At 34.3% G+C, this 21,483-nt stretch overlaps 3 protein-coding genes and 1 non-coding gene across 5 annotated transcripts; 3 read left to right on the forward strand and 1 right to left on the reverse strand.

Moving 5' to 3' along the window:
* Positions 1–638: 638 nt before the first annotated feature.
* LOC103871910 (probable xyloglucan endotransglucosylase/hydrolase protein 8) lies at positions 639–21,331 on the reverse strand. Of its 2 annotated transcripts, XM_033273390.1 has the most exons (6): positions 21,319–21,331; positions 16,352–16,359; positions 1,833–2,039; positions 1,631–1,731; positions 1,337–1,539; positions 639–1,195 (listed from the first exon to the last, which is right to left on the reverse strand). In XM_033273390.1, exons 3-6 carry the CDS (start codon positions 2,017–2,019, stop codon positions 787–789), a joined length of 900 nt encoding a protein of 299 aa, XP_033129281.1. In that variant the 5' UTR covers positions 2,020–2,039; positions 16,352–16,359; positions 21,319–21,331; the 3' UTR covers positions 639–786. The 2 variants fall into 2 exon arrangements, with proteins under 2 accessions (XP_033129281.1, XP_009148488.1); XM_009150240.3 differs by lacking the exons at positions 16,352–16,359; positions 21,319–21,331 and having other exon boundaries at positions 644–1,195; positions 1,833–2,072.
* LOC103871911 lies at positions 2,442–8,448 on the forward strand. The gene has a single exon (XM_033273392.1). The coding sequence runs from the start codon at positions 3,870–3,872 to the stop codon at positions 4,137–4,139; it is 270 nt and encodes an 89-aa protein (XP_033129283.1). The 5' UTR covers positions 2,442–3,869; the 3' UTR covers positions 4,140–8,448.
* On the forward strand, positions 3,548–3,627 carry TRNAL-UAG. Its single transcript has one exon. It is a non-coding gene; the product is annotated as a tRNA-Leu (tRNA).
* Positions 10,231–15,306, forward strand: LOC103871912 (aconitate hydratase 3, mitochondrial). Its single transcript, XM_009150242.3, has 19 exons — positions 10,231–10,598; positions 10,663–10,767; positions 10,969–11,222; positions 11,289–11,474; positions 11,665–11,826; positions 11,997–12,141; positions 12,231–12,373; positions 12,447–12,503; positions 12,598–12,677; positions 12,762–12,837; positions 12,967–13,152; positions 13,240–13,307; positions 13,407–13,525; positions 13,620–13,741; positions 13,855–13,953; positions 14,036–14,515; positions 14,598–14,696; positions 14,761–15,003; positions 15,085–15,306. Exons 1-19 carry the CDS (start codon positions 10,316–10,318, stop codon positions 15,151–15,153), a joined length of 2,976 nt encoding a protein of 991 aa, XP_009148490.2. The 5' UTR covers positions 10,231–10,315; the 3' UTR covers positions 15,154–15,306.
* Positions 21,332–21,483: the final 152 nt, after the last annotated feature.

Below are 21,483 nucleotides of genomic sequence, written 5' to 3' on the forward strand. Positions count from 1 at the left end.
ATTATAAAATTAATAAAATAGGATATAATTTTACTCTTTTAGTAACATTTCATTACTAATTACAAAATTAGTTGAGAATATTTATATTCAATTTATAGAAATTAAGATCTTATTATAATCTTTTTTCAAGAGATTTGTTAGAATTTTAATTTTTTTTAAAAAAATTAAAAGATATTATGATTAAAGTAGTTAAAAATATTATATATATTAGCATTAGTGATATACATTTAATAGAAAATTTAAATGATGGTCCAAATAAAAATATCACTCATCAAAATATCATGATTTTTATTTTATTTAAATTTTCCTTTATAAACCAAAAATATATTCAATTTTTATTTTTAATTATATTTTATGATAATTTAAATTAAAACTAACTAATTTTTGAAAGTAAATTTAAAAAGATTCTAAGAAGATTTTAAAAAGATTTTGTTAGAATATTTTAAATATATTCATTTGTATTTCAAATAAAAAAATAAAGATATTAAAAGATATAATAATGAACAAATGTAAAATATGATATTTCTACGAATGGTCCAAACTTAAAAAATCACACATGAAAAGAAGTCATGACTTCTGTTTTAATATATTAGATATAGTGCTCATCAGTTGAAAAAATATTATAGTGCAAAGTTACGAGACATAGCCGACTAAATAATTAATTAATTAAATAACAGATGATACAATCAATAAGAAATGAAATGAAGAAGAAGAGAAAAAAAGGTACAAAATTATTACAGCAACCATTTCAACTCAATACTTAAGACGAAAGACCAAAAATTGAGCTTAAGCCCAAGGGCTAATGGAACACTCCCAAGGCATTTTAGGGAATCTCTCACGGTCCTGACAATAATCGTATACGACAAGGTTACGTTGCACCCACGCATAGTCCATCTTCTGTGTCTTTGACAAGTGCCATGCGTCGTACTGGTCCCACCAGTTCTCCGTTGTGGTGGAGACACAAGCAGGGAACGGATCCTTCCAACGGCAGCCTTCAACGGCGAAGTCCTTGTAGGAAGAGACGAACGGAGCTTTTTTCCAGTCGGTCTTCTCGAGACCGCCACGTGTCGCCCAGTCGTCGGCGTTCCAGATGCTGGAAAACAAGTACATCGGCTTCTGGTTCGGGAAGAAATCGTTGTTTGGTACCTTGTCGCTGTTTTTGTACACTCGAATCGGTACTCTATCCACGAAAAACCTGTGATTTGCATTGAGTTTAACCGGATTACATATTGTACCATCTGATAAAACTAACCAATTCGATTCAATTTGGTCTGGTTCGATTTTGTTAAGAAGTTTGGTTAACATAAGCTAGCTTTGGGATCAAGAGAGGACTTACACGAGCTGGTGGTTATTCCAAAGAATTGAGTAGGTGTGGTAGTCCTTGGTTGGGTCGAACCAGAGGGAATGTCGCATCTCGCGATTCCCGGTTCCGTTCTTAAACACATTGGTCTGAATGATGTACGGTTCTCCGGTTCGGTTCCCTAGAAATTCGAAATCTATCTCGTCTCTCTCCGGTCCGGCTCCATTCTCCGAACACATCTGCTCATAAAAAAAAAAAAAAGAATTAATCTTACAAAATGAAAATATTATCTTTCCAAGATTGAAAAATTAAAATAAAACAAGAGCTCACGTAGTAAGCGGTGACGACGCCGGCTGAGTCGCCGCCGACGAGCTTTAGCTTCATACTGAACCATCCGAATCTGTACATGTGCTTTGTCTGAAATCCACATCCTGTTTGAAGAAACTCAAATAAATGAATCTTGAGTTTAAGAAGACTGCGCGCAACACTAATCTTAAAACCGGAGATTCCTGGCTAATGGATCCGAACGTACCGGTATCGTTGTCTAAGGCGAGATTCCAGATTTGTCCATCCTCGGAAGTCGTGAAGTGGTTTTCAGACCACATTATATTGAAGTTTTCTTCGAACGACTGTGTCGGTACTGCTGTGATTGAGGAAGACACCATTAGAGCCGCCACGAAGAAGAGCACAGCCGCCATGGAAGAATATCTCTTCTCCATTGTGTTGTCTCAGCTTCGAACGTGATTTCACAGGTTACGAGTTCCGTGAGTGAGAAGACGATGGAGCTTTATTGCTTTAATTTAAAGACCGGAAAATTTACTGTTCTGACCACTAATAATTCTTCTTAGTTTTCTATTATTTTTGGGTTTCGACGTTGGATACGTTTTGTGAAAATATATTTAATTTGTAAATGAAGGCATAAAGAAATAATTATTTAAAAACGAGAAAATTAAAAGTAAACTCAATGATTACTGTAAAGTGTAAACTGTTTGCTTTAGATCGAACTTGAAAACCCGGTTAAGCTTCTTCAGCACCGACCGGTTTTGAAGAAAGTGAGATTAGTCAATATTGATGAATCATGAGCTGTGGTGTTCTGGGAATTATGAAATTAACAAGAGAACATGGAGAATCATTGGTCCGCCAGGCTGCCACCAAGTGGAAATGTTCATGTAAAAGCAAGAAGACAGAAAACATTATTTAATTCTTTGTTTTTTTGTTTGTCAACTATATGAATTTAATCATCCATGTATGTAAAGAGATCTTATATAGTAAAAACTAAGTCATGAATAAACAGCTGCGAGAGTTAAGTTTATCTACCACTGTAGTGAAACAATAACAAGTAATGAACCAAAAACATCATCTGCTTCTCGGATTAAACAGCACATTTGATACAATCCGCAAAGTTAAACATGTATTTTATATCTAATTGCACATTGTCCTGAAAACCATGCTCATTTTACAGAAATTAACCGGATGAACACAACATATAGAATTAACTATAAATTACTAAATGTATGTGACAATCGTAAATATGCAATATGCTTTGGACCATAATATTCTGTTCAACAAAAGAGCTTGCCTCTCATCTTTTTGGTATAGCCACTAGCCACTAGCCACTAGGCAGAGACAAAGCACGTGAAACAAGCACGTTATGAAAAAGAAATCGGATAAATAATACACTTGGGTTTACTAATTTATTAGGCTGTCAAAGATTAGTAAATTGGGCTGTCTCTCCCATTATCCAGTATTCTATACATTTTAGTATTTTACATAATAACTAGTTTTGTATGGATATGAATGTTATAGATCTAAGATGGCAGAATGAAGTTACAGATAATAATATTACTATATGCAACTCGACCTTGTTTATCTAGACTAGATATACCATAACAAGACTATTAAGATCATAATACAACATTGTACTAATGTAATGAGTTATGTAGAGAGATAGTTTTTTTTTTTTTAAACAAATATGCATGGTATCGTCGCTAGTGAAGTATATAACGCTCTAATATATATACTTTACTTGTGTGGGAACTAGTTTATTTGAATGACCATTAGGTAGGAAAATACATCGATTTTTTATATAATCCGTGTATAAATTTTCCTATTTGCTACAAATGGTTTATCCTATGTTTCATCTTATATATGATTTTTTATATGATGCACGTCGGTCCTAATAGAGAAGTCAAAACTTACAAAAACATTAGTTTATCTATAAATGTAGAGTCGGCAGATAAATGCAACGACAGTTTGGCCGAGTGGTCTAAGGCGCCAGATTTAGGCTCTGGTCCGAAAGGGCGTGGGTTCAAATCCCACAGCTGTCAATTTGTTTTATTGTTGTTTCGCAATGTGAACCCTCTAGCTTTCTATTTTTTGCACCAATAGAACCGCTTAATAACAGAATAGTGAATGTTCACGGAAAAAGCGAACACATATGAGGCCATGACTATCTTTTGAATCTTGACCATCCCCTTCAGTTCAAAATCCTTCCCTTTTCTCCCAAGCAACCATTTCTTCCTCAATCTCTCTCTCTCTGATCAAATATATCCACGTACAGAGCAAAAAGATGAAGAGTCGGAGCAGAAACTTAGCCACCCTGAGTTTGATGATAATTACGGTTTTGTCATGGATGAAGATCGTGGCTGGGCAGGAAGCATTAATAGGAAAAAAAGTATTGCCGTTGTGCCACAGAGAATGTATGCCAATATGCATGAAAGTGACCGAAGCAACTCAAGAAATTTGTGATGGTGCATGCCAAGCGGGTTGTGTCCAGCTTCAAGGTAGAGGCACCGGACTTTCAGCCACTGATCAAGGAGTCGATATGGTCATTGCTTAGAAAAATATTTATCATCTTTATCACTGGATATTTAATTTTGATATGATTATAAACTTTTAAATTAATTTATTAATTTTTATATATAGAAAGTAAATAACTTTCGGAATAGTTTTATAATGTTATTTCATTTAGAACTGTGATTTTGAATATAATGATTTTTATCAAATTGCTTATCTTTGGATATATATTTTTCTAAATAAAATAAACTCATTTTGTTATACATTTAGATTGATTCTTTGCTAGAATTTTTTTTTTATAATAATTATATTTTTTTTTTAGAAAAATGGTCATGCTTCATAATTTTCAAACAGAGCTAAACCAACAATTTATTGTAAATTTATCGATTAGTAATAAGTTTAAAACATAATAACAACAAAATTATGGTTGTAGTATATAGCTCATAAACTTAAAAATAAAGTCACTATTTCGTAGCAACATGCCCACTTGTGATGATTAATGAACCTGGACGTCTTTTATATATAATACAGTGTTGTACATATAAAATGTGATACATTTAATTTTGAGATTGCTCTTAATAAATAGGTGATGTGCTGCAGTTTCATCACTTTGTAATGTTAGTTTTAGTCTTTGTTTCATATTTTATTAGCGGAACATGTTTTGTAGTTTTAGTTCCATTGTTCATTTTGGAAGTTGCTCACGGGAGAAATTAAGCTATATGGATAGAAGTTACTCACTAAAGAAATTAAACTATTTAGACGCAAAGCGATGCACAATCACTGAAAGAGTTAATTTCCTACAACAAAATTGGTATCATGCTTGAATTAAGGGAAAAAAAAAACTATGAGTTGATGACGTTTGAAAAGATCATCATCAATTCTTCACGAGCTTGAAGTCCTCTGGGTATCAGCGCAAGATTAATATGGATATCGTGAACAATGCTAAATATTGAGGAGAAAATTTTATGTTTACCACTTTCATCATTTTTTTTTTAGAAATTGAATTTTACTAAAAAAAAGAGTAAAAGAAGACAATCTAGTTGGATCTCAACCCAAAGTTTGAAAGTATATGGAATTTAGCAATAGAGTCTGCAAATCCGTTTTGAGATCTAGAGAGAAAACTAAAAGACAATAAAGAAAAGAAGAGGATAGTGAGTCGATATCCGAAAAGACGCCGTAGAGTTCTGTCGGTTCCTGTTTCATAGAGATCGATTTGATAAGTGCTTGATCATCTGATCGGAGCCAAATTGAAGTGAAATCCAGGGAAGTGGCGTGAAAGAGAGTCTCACGGATTGCAAGCGCTTCCGCCATTTTCATGGTACTATTATTCATCTTTACCACTACTAAAGAGCTATTTTCAAAAATATGTTCTTAATTAAGTGGCGAAAGACTATTATACCCTTATTCTCTATATATACAATGAATATTATTTAAATAATTTTTTATATGTTTTCGAATATTTTTTTTTTCAAATTCAAACTTTTTATAATTTTTTTTTTTGAATTTTGTTTTTTTTGAATTTTTTTTCAAATTTTCTTTTTGAAAATCGAAAATTATGTAGAAATTCTTTTTAATTTTTTTAAGTATTTATATATATATATATTAGAATCCTAAATTTCACATTTCAAAAACCATACCCCACCATTCAACTCTAAACACTAAGTCTAAATTAGTTTAAACATAAAAAAAATAGTACTATGAATGTGGAATTTGTGGTAATTTCTCAATATTGATCAACTGGCGTTAAAGAGGACCCTATTTAGCATTCAGAGGTTCAATTAGTACTAATTTTTTTCTACTTTGTTATTATTAATATATAATGTATCTAATTTTATTATAAATTAATATTGAAAGTAATCAAATACCTACAAAAATTAGGAAACTTATACAGGAACCTATTACATTATGCAAATTTACTAACTTGAGACTTTTCAGGTGAGCCAGGATATTTCCTTTCTAGAAACTATGCTAACCTCTGCAGTATTACATTTCTACGCTACATTATCAGTTCTTCTACATGGTTTCATAATCAAAGTTTATTCACTGTATTAGAGGTCATTATCTCTACTGAAAATAATCTAAACCATTGTGTCAGAAGTCTCTAGGTCGAATGATCATTGGAACATAACTAATACTACATAATGTGGTTTCAGGTAGGGATTACAAGATACGGTCCTGGACTTTCTGCCTTTCTGGTATTCAAAAAAAAAGTAAAATCACTGTTGGATCTTGAGCTCTTATACCAATATAAAATATTTATTTTCACGACATCTAAACTATTAAAGTTGAAGTACATTTAGTACTTAACCCTAACTTTTTCTAAATAATTACCATTGAATGCCACTAAGGGCATCTCCATCCCTACTCCATTTTTTTCTCTAAAATGGAGTAAAAGTGAATATGGAGTAAGAAATGCTCCAACCTAACTCCATATATCACTCCATAATGAAATTTACTCCATAAATGGAGTAATCTTTTTTTTGTTTGTTCATCACTCCATTATGGAGTGGGAAATGGAGTAGGGTTGGAGCAATTTTACTCCATTTTCACTTTTACTCCATTTTAAAGGAAAAAATGGAGTTTTACATTGGAGATGCTCTAATATTTAATCTAGAGCTATTATTTCAAAACAATATTTGTACCCTATTAATTAAACTAACAACTATCATTTGGTTAATTATTAAAGGAAACGTTGATTTCTCATTTATAGTATCTATATTATTAAAAGAGAAGTACACTTATATATTCACATTTAAAATTTGCATTTATTTACAATGTAATACCATTGAAATAACTATAACCATTAATCAATGTCTTTCTTAAACTAATACTATCTAATTTCCCAAAACGAATGCAAACTAAAAACTTGGATTACATCAAGTCATAAAACCGTAAAATTAGTAAGTATAATATAGGAAAATTAGTAAGCATAATATAGGAAAGTAATAAATGACATAGAAAACATTTTCAATTACTCCCATAAAAAATTATTCACCGAAAGTTTGTTTTCTTTTCTTCCTCACCAGTAGCTCAATAGCTGCTCTAACATGTACGAACAGAAATAAATGATTTAAGAATTTTATTACTCAAAATACTTACAATTTTTTCTAATTCATAAGCTACACGTTCATTCATTCATATCACTCTAGCTGCAAAATCATAAACTGGTTTGTTTGCTACAAACTTTCATGTGATTTTTTATGAATAAAAACCATGTTATATTTTTGTTACTCTTAACATACTTTCATTCAAATCAGATTTTTAAATATTTTCCGAATCAGATAATCTATAATCCTCCTATTTAACCGCAAAAAAACAATTATCTTTTTTATTTCGAAAAAAACACAGTAACAAAAACTCTACATTTAGAGGATATTCTTTTGACCAGCCTACTTCCTATATTTGTGCACCAGCCTATAAATTTAAGGACATCACTTAAATTTACCATTTATTTATGATTCTCATTTATTTCCAATTCAAATCTATATTATTAAAACCAAAATAATTATTTATTCATCATCATAATTACAATTTATGCCACTGATTTAATAATTATTATCTAATTAGCTATAAATCATTTATTTTGGTAGAATACCCTCTAAACAAACTTACCATTATTCTCTAACTGAAATATTCTCTAATTAATTTTACTGTAAAATTACCATTACTATCTATTTTATTAAAACAAAAGTGAATTTTATTTGACATATTTTATTCTATTTTAGAAAGATAGATTTATTAATATACAACATAACAATACTAATTGGTGTTTTAATTTATAAATAAATACATCAAAATGGTTGATGTAAATAAAAATTACTAATTGACGAATATGTTATATAACATATCATTTTGATTGGTTTAGTATCCAACCATAATATGAGCTTAAAAATCACCGATCTATCGTAAATGTTATATACTACAAATCGAAAATAAACATTCATATGGATGCATGTTTATGCAACCATTTGTGTTATGAAAAATTCTATATATCTTTTATATTAAAATAAACACCCGTGCGGATGCACGGGTCAAGATCTAGTCTATATTATTAAAAGAGAAGTACAAAATAGAAATATCCCTTAGTTTTATCACTTATTTACATTAGAATGCCATTGAGATATTTATTGAACCTATATTTAAGCATGCTTGTCTTTTCCTAATTTAAATAATAGAATTAAACATTTAATATCTTTCCAAAATTTAAATAATAGATTTTCTTTATCAAATCATAACCAAAATAAATTTCCTAATATATTTCGTATTAACATACTCAATATTTTTAATATTTATAAGTAATAAATAATAAAATAAAAAATCACACATCATAATCAATTTATATAACATATAAATAAAATATAAAATAGTTTATTCATATATTAGTATAATGTTGTCATAATATAAGTCCAATTAGTTATAAATATTGGATTTTGTTTACATGATACAATGTGATATAATAGACGATTAAAATAAAAAAATATAATTATTCAAAGTAATAAATAAAATTGTTATGTTTAAAAATGTTATATTAACAATTATGTAATATATTTTAATTTACATATATATATTATACCATTAGTACAAAGAAAAAAAATAAAGTGAAAGCAAATATTTATACGGTCACGGGTCAAGCTCTAGAAATAAATAATAACAGTAAGATTATTTTTCTTTAACAAATTTATTTTAATTGAAATTATAGTTCCAAATATGTTTATATATTTTATGTATTTATAAATTTATTTTCTTTGTCTTTAAGGAAGATTAGATTTTGAAATTGGAAAAAAATATGACTGCCTCTATATTATTTTAATTACGAAATTTAAAATTTACATCAGAATATTTTATTAAACTTTTAATTTTTATTATAACTGCAAAGATTAATTTTCAATATGAATTTATTTTTCAATATTACAAATACATCATTTAATATATAAAAAAACTAAAAACATAAAATAAATACCCGCCCGGTCGGGTCAAGGTCTAGTCTCACAGTTTAATGTACTCTCGAAGCATATGTGCATGAATATGCGAATTAAGAGAGCAAATAGATCATTTGACCAAAAAAAAAAAGAGAGAGCAAATAGATCCTTTTTTTTTGGGGTCAAATAATAGATCCATTTTCTTAGTTTCGAATTTATATGGTAATATAAAAATGTATATATATGTATATATGTCATGCCAGCATCTTGCGACACTATTTAAACGTGTGAAGAAAAATATCTAAACTCTTATCTTCAAGGATTATGGAGTGGAGGCACCTGAACATGCATTTACAACCTCTTATTATTATTGTTTTCGAATCCCGACAGGAGAAAGTGCTTGTTATCATAAAATTATTTTTATATCCAGAAATAAAATTTTGATTTCTATAATTAATTTACAATGTAAATATTATATGTGATTATCATATAAAATATTAGCAACTTTTCTTTCATGCTTGTATTTTGTTTTTGATTATTTTTATTTTTAAATTTTGAACTTTTCTAAATTGATTATTTTCTTTGATGATAGAAACATCTCTATTCTTTTTTGTTCTTTAATATTCTATTATTTATAAATGATTACTTTAGTAACATACTTTTTTTATCGTGAAAACCCTTTTGGTCCTTTGACTAAATGTTTTGTTAATACTTTTACACCAGCATGTCTAGATTTTATTTCCCAGAAAAATAATTTATTAAATAATTATACATGCTAAGAAGGAAAAACTTACAAAGGATTTTCAAAGTAATACAAATAAAATTGGTTAGACGTGGAGCTTCATATGACATTTTTAGTGATGCAGTTAGACGTATATTTTCATAGAGTAATATTATCGGTTGTCGAATCGTGCATGTAATTTTTTTTCATAATTGTAATCTATACTAATAAATCAGCGTTGAAAAGAAGCATGACTTTTTATTTTTCCATTGATGGTATCAAGAAAAAAAGAATTTAAATTGACAATTATACTGTAACAAAAAAAAACTGAAAACCCCAATAAACCGAACTGAAATTGAACCTATTGGATTTGAACAAGCCCAATTACAATAGTGTTCATTTCTAATCGATCTATTAGGGGAAGAAATGATTTGTGCAAACGGGGCCCAGCCCACAGAGACATTATCGCACATCCAATATTCATTCTCTTATATGGCACTCATCAGCCTCTCTCTCCATGTTCGTTTCCATCTGATTCATCATCAATCACCATCCTCCGTGATATGATTGTCTCTCATCATGTATAAAACCACATCTTCCTCCCTCCTTCGAGCCGCTTCTTCTCGCTCTCCACTCCTCTCCTCCCGATCGTCTCTGACTCAATCCTCCTCCTCCGCATCTCCTTCCCCGCCTTCGTCTCTTCTCGGCCGTAGATCTTTCGGCACTTCCTCACCCGCTTTCCGATCTCTTCCTCGATGGAGCCACTGCCTTCACTCCAGACCATCTCCCTTTCGCCTCAGCTCTCAGATCAGAGCCGTCTCTCCCGGTTTAGACCGCCTCGAGAGGAACTTCTCTTCCATGGGTAATAATTTCGGATCTAGCTTCGATTTCGCAAATCATAAGAGTTTTTTCTTTATTTGTTTCAGCGTCGGAGCATCCCTTCAAGGGGATCTTCACTACTCTTCCTAAGCCTGGAGGTGGCGAGTTCGGGAAGTTCTACAGCTTGCCTGCTCTCAACGATCCAAGGATTGGTAAATATTAATCGGTTTGATTGATTCACTATTGTATGGTTTAGGTTGGTTAACTTAAATGTCTGTTCCGTGTAAACCGGAATCAACTCGAGCTGACTAATCCTTCTTCATTTTGGTCTAACGAGAGAATAACAGAAAGTTTGTTACACAAAATCATCTTCTTCGTTTTGCTCATCTAATTTCATTATCGCTGTTTTGTAGATAAATTGCCTTACTCTATCAGGATTCTTCTCGAATCCGCCATTCGTAACTGTGATAACTTCCAAGTCACCAAGGAAGATGTTGAGAAGATTATCGACTGGGAAAAGACTGCTCCTAAACAAGTCGAGATTCCCTTCAAGCCAGCTCGTGTTCTTCTTCAGGACTTTACTGGAGTCCCCGCTGTTGTTGACCTTGCTTGTATGCGTGATGCTATGAACAAGCTTGGCAGTGATTCCAACAAAATCAACCCTTTGGTACTTTTTCAATTTTTTTTTAGCTTAGGCTTCTGGATTTTTCTTACGTTGGGCAATGGCTCCCAGGTTCCGGTGGATCTTGTGATTGACCATTCTGTTCAAGTTGATGTTGCTCGATCTGAGAATGCAGTGCAAGCAAACATGGAGCTTGAGTTCCAGAGGAACAAGGAGAGGTTTGCTTTCCTTAAATGGGGCTCGACTGCTTTCCAGAACATGCTTGTTGTGCCTCCTGGCTCTGGTATTGTGCATCAGGTAACTATTTTGCAGTGTGCAACTCCATGTTTTTGGTTCTCCGTATATATCTTTTTCAAATGTTTCCAGTGTATTGAAATGTTGTTTACATTTTATTATCTTCCTTTGTTCATTTTGATGGCTCTGGTATTGTGCATCAGGTAACTATTTTGCGTTTGGTCTCGGTTTAACCCTGATTTGAAAATTTCAGGTCAATCTGGAATATCTTGGAAGAGTTGTGTTCAACACCCAAGGCGTTCTCTACCCAGACAGTGTGGTTGGAACTGATTCACACACAACTATGATTGATGGCTTGGGAGTTGCTGGATGGGGAGTTGGTGGCATTGAAGCTGAGGCGACAATGCTTGGCCAGGTAAACTATTGATTATTGACATTACCCACATCTTATATTGGTGAATCCAGAGATTACTTTACTAGACATTCGTTGTACCACTCTATTTTGTTAACTTTTCTGCTCCAGGTCAATGAGATTTTTGTTATATTCAACCCTTCTTGTAATGATAACTCTTATTGCTTTGTCAGCCGATGAGTATGGTATTGCCCGGTGTCGTTGGATTCAAGCTGTCTGGGAAAATGCGTAATGGTGTTACAGCTACTGATTTGGTTCTAACAGTGACTCAGATACTCAGGAAGCATGGTGTTGTTGGAAAGTTTGTTGAGTTTTATGGTAATCTATTTTCTTTTAAACTCTTAACTGTTCTGCTCCTTTTTAAAGACGTTTTTTTTTGGAGAATCTCAAGTTTTTCTTCTTATTAGGTGATGGTATGAGTGGTCTGTCCCTAGCTGACAGGGCCACAATTGCCAATATGTCTCCCGAGTATGGTGCAACCATGGGCTTCTTCCCTGTGGATCATGTTACTCTACAATATCTCAAATTGACTGGACGAAGTGATGAGACTGTAAGTATTTTGTCTTTTAATCTCCTTTCTTTGTATATTCATATCTCTGGGCTGATTTAATACTTTATGGCAGGTGGCCATGATTGAAGCGTACCTTCGGGCAAACAATATGTTTGTCGACTACAATGAGGTACATCAGCCTTGTCCTTTACATGTTTGGGGGTTTTGGCTTTTCATCTCCTTTCTTGTTTTATTTGACTTCCTTGCTTTGTGAATAAATTCAGCCTCAGCAAGATCGAGCTTACTCCTCATATCTGGAACTGAACCTGGACAATGTTGAACCTTGCATTTCTGGACCAAAGAGGTATGGGTTCTCTTGATTCTTGTAGTCACTAAGTGTATTGTCTTATTACTTGATCAGACAATCTTATTGATATCTACTGTGCAGGCCACATGATCGTGTTCCTTTGAAGGAAATGAAAGCTGACTGGAACTCATGTCTCGACAGTAAAGTTGGGTTCAAGGTATGTAATTAGAAGCTTCGTTATGTGGAAGTCGTATTTCCTAAGCACCTACTCGGTCTATGTACTGTCTGTTGTTGCACATTGTGGATGTTACAGTTTTTAACGAATTGTGCTTAACATTCTTTGCAGGGTTTTGCAATCCCTAAGGAGGCACAAGAAAAAGTGGCAAACTTTTCGTTTAATGGAAAACCAGCAGAGATTACACATGGAAGTGTAGTGATTGCTGCGATCACAAGCTGTACTAATACATCAAACCCCAGTGTCATGCTTGGTGCTGGTCTTGTTGCGAAAAAGGCTTGTGACCTTGGCCTACAGGTTCGTTTCAGTCACTAGATCAAACTAGAAATCTCTCTGATACTTTGACTTTTTCTAATCCTTTGTGAAAAAAACTTGCCTCTCTAGGTTAAGCCTTGGATAAAGACAAGTCTTGCGCCAGGCTCAGGAGTTGTTACAAAATACTTACTAAAGAGGTATGTCATATTAATTTCAAGTTCTCTGATGTTGAAGGCTTAAAGCTTGATTATTGCTTCTGTGTGGAGAAAATTAAGTTTACATTACACTCCATGCAGTGGACTGCAAGAATATCTGAACCAGCAAGGTTTCAATATTGTGGGCTATGGCTGCACTACGTGCATTGGTAACTCTGGAGAAATTAATGAATCAGTGGGAGCTGCTATCACAGAAAATGGTATTTTTGAGATTCACAACTAAGACTTACTTTGGACTTTCTAACTTGACATTGCTCTAAGTTATAAGGCTAATTTGTTATTGCTTATTGTTAGACATTGTGGCGGCTGCTGTGCTTTCTGGAAACAGGAACTTTGAGGGTCGTGTTCATCCACTAACAAGAGCCAACTACCTTGCATCTCCTCCTCTGGTTGTTGCCTACGCTCTTGCGGGAACGGTAATAAATTGCGTGAACTTCTCAAATTTCAACCTACATTTTTGTATGTGATAATGACACATAACCCATCATCATATTGCTAATTTAACACTCTTTTTCATCTTATTTCCCAGGTTAACATTGACTTTGAAACAGAGCCTATTGGCACTGGAAAGAACGGCAAGGACGTCTTCCTAAGGGACATCTGGCCAACCACGGAAGAAATTGCTGAGGTATATATTCAACTTACAACCAGAGAACAAAACATCCCTCTGATACAGAATTATTAAATTAGTCTTTCGACATATGGATCAGGTTGTTCAGTCCAGTGTTTTGCCTGACATGTTCCGAGCAACATACGAGTCGATCACCAAGGGTAACCCGATGTGGAATGAACTGTCTGTTCCTGAAAACACACTCTACTCATGGGATCCCAAGTCGACTTACATTCACGAGCCACCATATTTCAAGGACATGACCATGGAACCTCCAGGTCCACACAGTGTGAATGATGCTTACTGTTTGCTCAACTTTGGGGACAGTATCACCACTGATCACATCTCTCCAGCTGGAAACATCCAAAAGGACAGTCCCGCTGCAAAATATCTCATGGAGCGTGGGGTTGATCGCAAGGACTTCAACTCATATGGAAGTCGCCGTGGGAATGACGAAATAATGGCCAGGGGCACTTTTGCTAACATCCGTATCGTTAACAAGCTCATGAATGGGGAAGTTGGACCCAAGACTGTTCACATTCCTTCTGGAGAGAAGCTTTCAGTCTTCGACGCAGCCATGGTTCGTTTGTTTGTTTTATTTAATCAAACTTTATACTGTTGATTATAAAGTTGATCATGTTCAGTGTCTACTGTATTATCAGAGGTACAAGTCATCTGGTGAAGACACGATTATTCTAGCTGGAGCCGAGTATGGAAGTGGTAGCTCACGTGATTGGGCTGCTAAGGGACCTATGCTACAGGTTTGCTTAGATCCCCTTTCGCTTGCTACTATTTTACATCCACTGAGACATTTGAACTTTTCAGGGTGTGAAAGCAGTGATAGCTAAGAGTTTTGAGAGGATTCACCGTAGCAACTTGGTGGGAATGGGAATCATCCCGTTGTGCTTTAAGTCTGGTGAAGATGCAGACACACTTGGATTGACGGGTCATGAGCGTTACACTATCCATCTCCCAACCGATATCTCAGAGATAAGACCTGGCCAAGATGTTACCGTCACCACAGACAACGGAAAGTCTTTCACTTGCACAGTCCGCTTCGACACTGAGGTAAGTGAAGAGAATAGAATATTCTGTTTTCGAAAAGGCAGTTTTTCAGTGTGAAACTAATTAATGGGGGTAAATGTGCAGGTGGAATTGGCATACTTCAACCATGGAGGTATACTTCCATATGTCATCAGAAACTTGAGCAAGCAGTAGTGAAATGGTGAAAGGAACTGATGCATTTTTTTTTAATAAAGAGAAAAGGAGCTTTACGACCTGTTTTCATAATGTGATTTTTTTTTTAAAGAAAGATAAGTCTGTCGAGGTAAGAAAATTCCGTAATTAGGTATATAGTACATTTCCTTTGGATAAGAAGGCGATAACACAAAAAACTCCGACGAAGAAGAGCTAGCTCCGGCCACCTTCTCGGCGGAGCCGGAGGCGTTTCCCTTCCTTCTTTGATCTTGTTTAATCTTTGCTCTCCTCTCCTACGGTTCTCTCTGGTCGATATGCATGTCACTCTGTAACTGTCGAGGCTTCAATCTGAGCTCTATTGCGGTTGACGGTGACGGAGTCCGGCCTTCTATGGAGCAACGGCAAGACTCATAGCGAGACGGTGGAGATGGGAACCGGTTTTTAGGGTTAAAGCTTTTGTCAGATCTGATTTTTCCTTCTGCAGATCTCCGACTGTAGCTTGTGACGGCGGCGCGTGGCGAGGAAAGACAGCTCCTTCACCACAGATCTACCTCCCTCTGTGGCGGTGAGACTGTTGGAGGAGATTGGCAGATGCGATTTGGTGTTCCCTGCTTCGCTTTCGATGTCAAGACCTGCCTTTTTTAGTCTGAACTGTGTTGTTCGGTTCTTAGCTTAGAGTCGGGATGGTGATTGTTGGAGGGATGTAGTTTGATCGGAATGTGCCATTGTGATTGTCTGTTAGTACACGAGCTGAATTTTTATCAATAGGAGACTAATAGTTGGAGCAATTGGAAACCGTCAAACTTCATCAACGCTTGTTGGAGCATCATGTTTTCTAGATGTTGTGGTGGCTCAAGTTTTAGTTTGTTTGATGTCAAAAGTTCCCATGGTGAGAGTTGATTTAGCAGATTTTATTTTGTATGGTGGTGGTTGTAGTGGTCGCTTGCCGTTACGTTTCTTCTTCCATTAGTGTGTATGGAGTGGTTCATTTCGTTTGGCAAGGCTTCGTAGTCGTGAAGAGTTTGTTTGGACTTATATCTTGGAGTAAGTGGGCGTTGAGAACGTCGCAGCCGTCTCTGAAGGTTGTGTGAATCTGAATCAAATAATGGTTCGTCCTGCCAGGTTATGAAGTCATAGGGTCTTGGTGTCTTGGACGTTATCGTGTGGCGGGCGTGAGCAGCAACGATAAGTCGCGGTGTCTTGGGTGCAGGAGGTGGAGTTTTTCGAGTGGCGGGCTATGTGCAGCAACGACAATTCCCGATCATTGGCCTCTACTATGTTTTAATTTTTGCTAAGTCAACTTGTTTACTGTTCTATGGAGGTTGGGGAAAAGACACGAACTTTGAGGTTAAAGACGAAACCTTTTAGCTCGCTTAGGGTCAACGACCCAAAGCTCAGCAAGTTTATCACGAGCCATGGCTTTCTTCGCCTCTATCGACTCCAGAGTCGAAGACCCACCATCAACCGAGAGGCTGTGCCTGTGCCTGTGCCTAGGCCTCGAGTCCCCAGCCTCGGGAAACGGGTTATCGGATCTCAGAGCGGAGGGTCCAGCGGAGTCGGATCCGGATCCGAGCTTCTCGATGTCCATGTACGAGCAGGAGAGGTCATCCTCGGATCCGAGGTCTTCGAACCCTCCGAACGGTTCGGAGAGATCTAGATCTTCAGGGAGACGGAATTGAACCTCTGAGTGAGCTCGCCGGTGGTACGGAAGGGTGTTGACGTCGGAGGTGGCAATTGGTTGGATTTTGCGTTCGAAGGATCGTCCATTGTCTGTCTTGGGATCGTCTCCTTCTCTCTGTGTGTTCGCGCCTTCTCTCTCTCCTCTGTCTATCTGTCGGATTCTGACAGCAAAAGAAAGAGATTCAGATTTGACGTTGTTCTGTCTTAAGATGATGGCACGACGTCGTTTGCGCAGTATATTAAGAAAGTAATTAAAAGCTATGGATATGTAATATGTTATGTTTCTTATGCATGTTAACCATAGAAAATCCGACCCTATTTGTTGCTGTTTTTGTTTAGATATTTCTAATAATGTAATTGCACCAAATCGTGCATTAAAAAGACCGATTCTTTTCCAAATTGAAGTATTTTATCATTTGTAATATTTTGGATATATATATTACAAATTTTCAAAAAAAAAAAAAATTACAAATGTCTTTAAAAATGTTCAAAAAAATATATTACAAGTTTTAAACTTGTCTTTAAAAATGTTTTTCTCTCTCTGTTTAAAATTAAGAATATAATTGGTTAAACTTTTGTGAGGTTGCATTATATTCTTTCGTTAGTTTTTTACATTGAACAAAGAGAATAGCCGATTACCAAACAGTCTCAACCTTTTTTCTAAACTCAATTAACTCAACTAACCTAAACAAGAAACAAAATAATCCTAATGAAATGTTGAATATATAATTGTTATGAAATTGTTACGGTTATAACATGGTCTCGTTATATTTTCTTTACAAAATAACATGTGACAGTTTACTCACTGAATAGTAAAATGAAAAAGTAAAATGATCTCATAAATAAAGACTTTTGTATTTATTTTCAACTTACATAGATGGTTGGAATTATTTAAAAAATGTACAAGTTCTTAACCATATTATGCTTTGTATAATGGGTTGGCTTTGTTGGGTTGTCCGATTGGGTGGTGAGTGGTTCGTATCGGGAACAAAAACGTCATCGTGATTGTAAAGTACGATTAGTTATGAGATTTCTTGAAATTTTAAGGTTCCTATAATATGGTTAGTGTGTCTTTGAAGTTTTGGCAGAATATATTGGTGGACTCCTTGTTTTCTATAGTAAGAATATAACAATTAGTGGGTTTATATTGATCTAATAGGTATTGTTTAGGTATTGTTGATTCGTGACTTTCTACTTCGGTACTACTCAATTTGGGTTGGGGATTGAGAGTCCACTCTTATAACTATTTTCTTTATTTCGACATGATCGATTATCAGAAACATACATAAAAAAAAAACTCTTAAAGTAGGGTAAGCCTGAAGTATATTCTCAATGAACCTTCAAAATGGCTCCGATTAAACTTTTCTCTGAATAGCATATACTTTGCCTAAACCAAGTCTTTTTCTTTTATCATTCCTTGGGCAATTTCACCTTTAACCAAAAACTCAAATAATATCTGAAAAAAAATAATAGCAATGATCCAAAACGAAAAAAGATGATATCAATCATTAGAAGCAAGGTTAACACCATCGACTGAAGGGCTCTCATTGTTAAAGAAAGCAACGATATCACTCATTAGCAAATTTGTCGGGAACTTTAATTCAATAACTGCAGCAAAATAGATGTAAGCCATTGATTCCAAAAACATTTTGCACGTCTTGATATGAATCATAATTATATATATATCCACACAACCCTTATTTAAAGTTACATTTCTTTTGCTCTCACTGGTAGTTTCCTAACCAAACTCTTGAGCATATGGGACTTACATTGGCATCATTTGCGAGGAAGAACACATGTTAAGTGCTTACACCCATAGTTGATTGGTTAATTATCAGTTAGTATATTTTGGGCTCTCAAGAATATGCTGGTGGTTTTCATGATTATCATTTGTATGAATGGATTGGACATTACATAATTGCATTGCATTTCATTATTATGTTAGGTTGAATATGATACTGAAAAGCCGAATAAAATATTGAAAATTTAAATCAGTTGTTTATATTATAAATTAACACTTGAATGTATATGTATAATATTCCATTTCGAATATTTCAATTCGTCTAAATAAGGTACCTTTGATGCATTAGTAATTTACGACTTTTGAAGCTCATGTATATTTGTTTACTATTACATAAATAGTTTGGTTCTATTTTTTATTAGTTTCTTAATTTTTACAGTTTTAATTTAATATTTTGTAGTTTTTTTTGTAAATGAATACTATCATTTTAATGTGTTTTGTTCCAATGTGGGTAATTTTTAATATTTAAAATAAGGTTATATTTTACTGAACCATATATAGCAAGTAAAAATAAAGATGATGAACATAAATATAAATTATTATTTTTTCATGTCTTCGAGCTCTGCTTATTTTTAATTTGGGATGATGGATTTTTTTGTTTATTCTAATACTTTTTGTAAAAAAAATTTAGACTTTTAATAATATTTATAAATTTAGTTTTTTGTATGTAAATATGATGTCACGATAATATTAAAAATTACGATAAATTTATGTTTTGTATTTTACTACATGAACTTTGATTTTTTTTTGTTAACATATTGATGTCAATAAATTAATTGAATTGGAAATGAATCAATTTTAAAAATTATTTATGAAGTATTTAACATTATTTAAAAGATTTGGTGAATATAAGATAGTTTATTACAATAGTACACACTACATTTAAGTTTTTGAAAGAAAAATATTATTTCCTATCAAAAGTATAATATTGTTACCATAAACGGTTATTATTGTTGTTGTTACTAACCAAACAGAAACAATCCATACAATAAAAGAAATATTACATGATTCCAACAACTTCCAAACACTATGTTACAAAGGTTCTTCTCCTTCACCTTCTTTTTAAGATATGGCAGAAGAAGAGTATTGACCATGGTTAACCTGAGAGATTGCATAAGGGATAGCTGAGTACATTCCTGCAACATGTTCAGGCTTGTTTCTTTCGATGTGGAAAACTGGAGCTGCGTTTGGGGGGGGGTTGCTAATATTAGGGTAAACCGTGAGAAGGAAGGTAAAGGCAGACCTTTTGAGTCACTACGGTTAGTTCGTTTGCATTCTGAATGTTGAATACACACACGCTTAAAGGGAAATGTAATATATTTTTTTATTAGAATGAAAACTATTACAACGATATGGTAATATATTAGAGACTTTAAAAACCAAAAGCAATAAGAGATGTCTACTAAACACTCACACAAAGTATACATTATTGGTAGGAGAATGTTGGTTTCAAGCACCATGGTGATGATGCAATGCATGCTTTCTCTCTTCAACATGTAAGCAAAGGCCTTGTTGATCTCAGAAAATGGTACTGTGTGAGTGAGAACTTCTCAAGCTCCAACTCCTTGTTCATGTATTTTTTGACAACCCCTGGAATGTCAGTTTTGGGTTTGTAGTTGCCAAAGAAAGTACCCTTGATATTCCTCTCGTTCAGCAATTTCATCGGATGAGTCCTGAAGGCATCGTCTTTGCTTGGCACACCAACAGGAACCGCAACACCAGTCCTGAAACCTGGGTTTAAAATAGAGTGAGGTTCTCTCCTTTGAGCTTCGTATCTTTAACTTCGAAGTCTTAAACTCAGTGCTAACTGAGTCTTCTTTTTGGTCTCAGCAGGATCAGAATGGCTCAGGCTGGTGGTCAAAGAAGAAGACGGAGAGACTTCAACAGCAACGGTTCAGAGCCACCACTTGTGTTGTGGTTTTGAGTTTACTTGGAGCTCGGAGAGTGAAGTCCTGTGCGTTTTCATCTGAGGATGATGATGATAGAGCTAATGTGCTGAGCAATGAGTACTCAAGAGGGTAAGGCGTGAGGGGCATATCAGTGACAGAAGAAACCATCGGGATGTAGCTTAGTGAAGAAGAAGAAGAAGAGCTCATGGAGTGATCAAATTTGCAGGTATGCCCAAATCTGTAGACCCAAAAATTAATGGAGGATAGAAAAACAGAGCTTCATAATCAAATAAAGAAATTTTAACTTTTTTTGTCAGCACAAATTCTAACTTACCTTCAATTATTTACCAAAACATTATAGTTGACTCATGGGAGTTTCAAGTCAGTAAGGTTTAAGCTAATATATCAGATGCTTGGGTAATGATACTCACATGACACAGTGGGAGGCCAATGTCAGTTGAGCATGAGACCATACGGAGAGGAAGAACCATTTTTGGCTGTAACCGTAGGTGCTTTGAACTTATGAGCTTGGTAAAAACTTAGGTCTTGGTATAACTAGTCTGAATTCCTGCAATGAATGAACGGATTGAGCCTAAAACCAAATGAAAATAGTTAGACCAGTTGATAGCATGGAGCTTGTACACCATGAAAGAAGAGACTGGTGAAGTCAACAGGTGAAACCAAATTTACACTAACATGTTCTCATCTAATAACAACATTTTTTTCCATACGTGAAGTCAATTAATACAGAAATTTTTTGAGAGATCATACAATACATTACAGCTACGGCACATATATGCTAGCTAGATCACATAGAGAGAGAGCGCGATTGAAACCAGACGTAATGGAAATCCCATGTACTAGAACGATAAATAAAATATGTTGTTTAGAGTGATACTCTTGACAAGTTTAAAGTGAAGATAGATTTTAGGAATTCAAGTTTTGTAATCACAGAAAAAGGTATGTTGGCTAATTAAGACC

This window comes from Brassica rapa, chromosome A06 (genome assembly GCF_000309985.2).
Source record: "Brassica rapa cultivar Chiifu-401-42 chromosome A06, CAAS_Brap_v3.01, whole genome shotgun sequence".
In the NCBI taxonomy this organism is placed as follows: domain Eukaryota; kingdom Viridiplantae; phylum Streptophyta; class Magnoliopsida; order Brassicales; family Brassicaceae; genus Brassica; species Brassica rapa.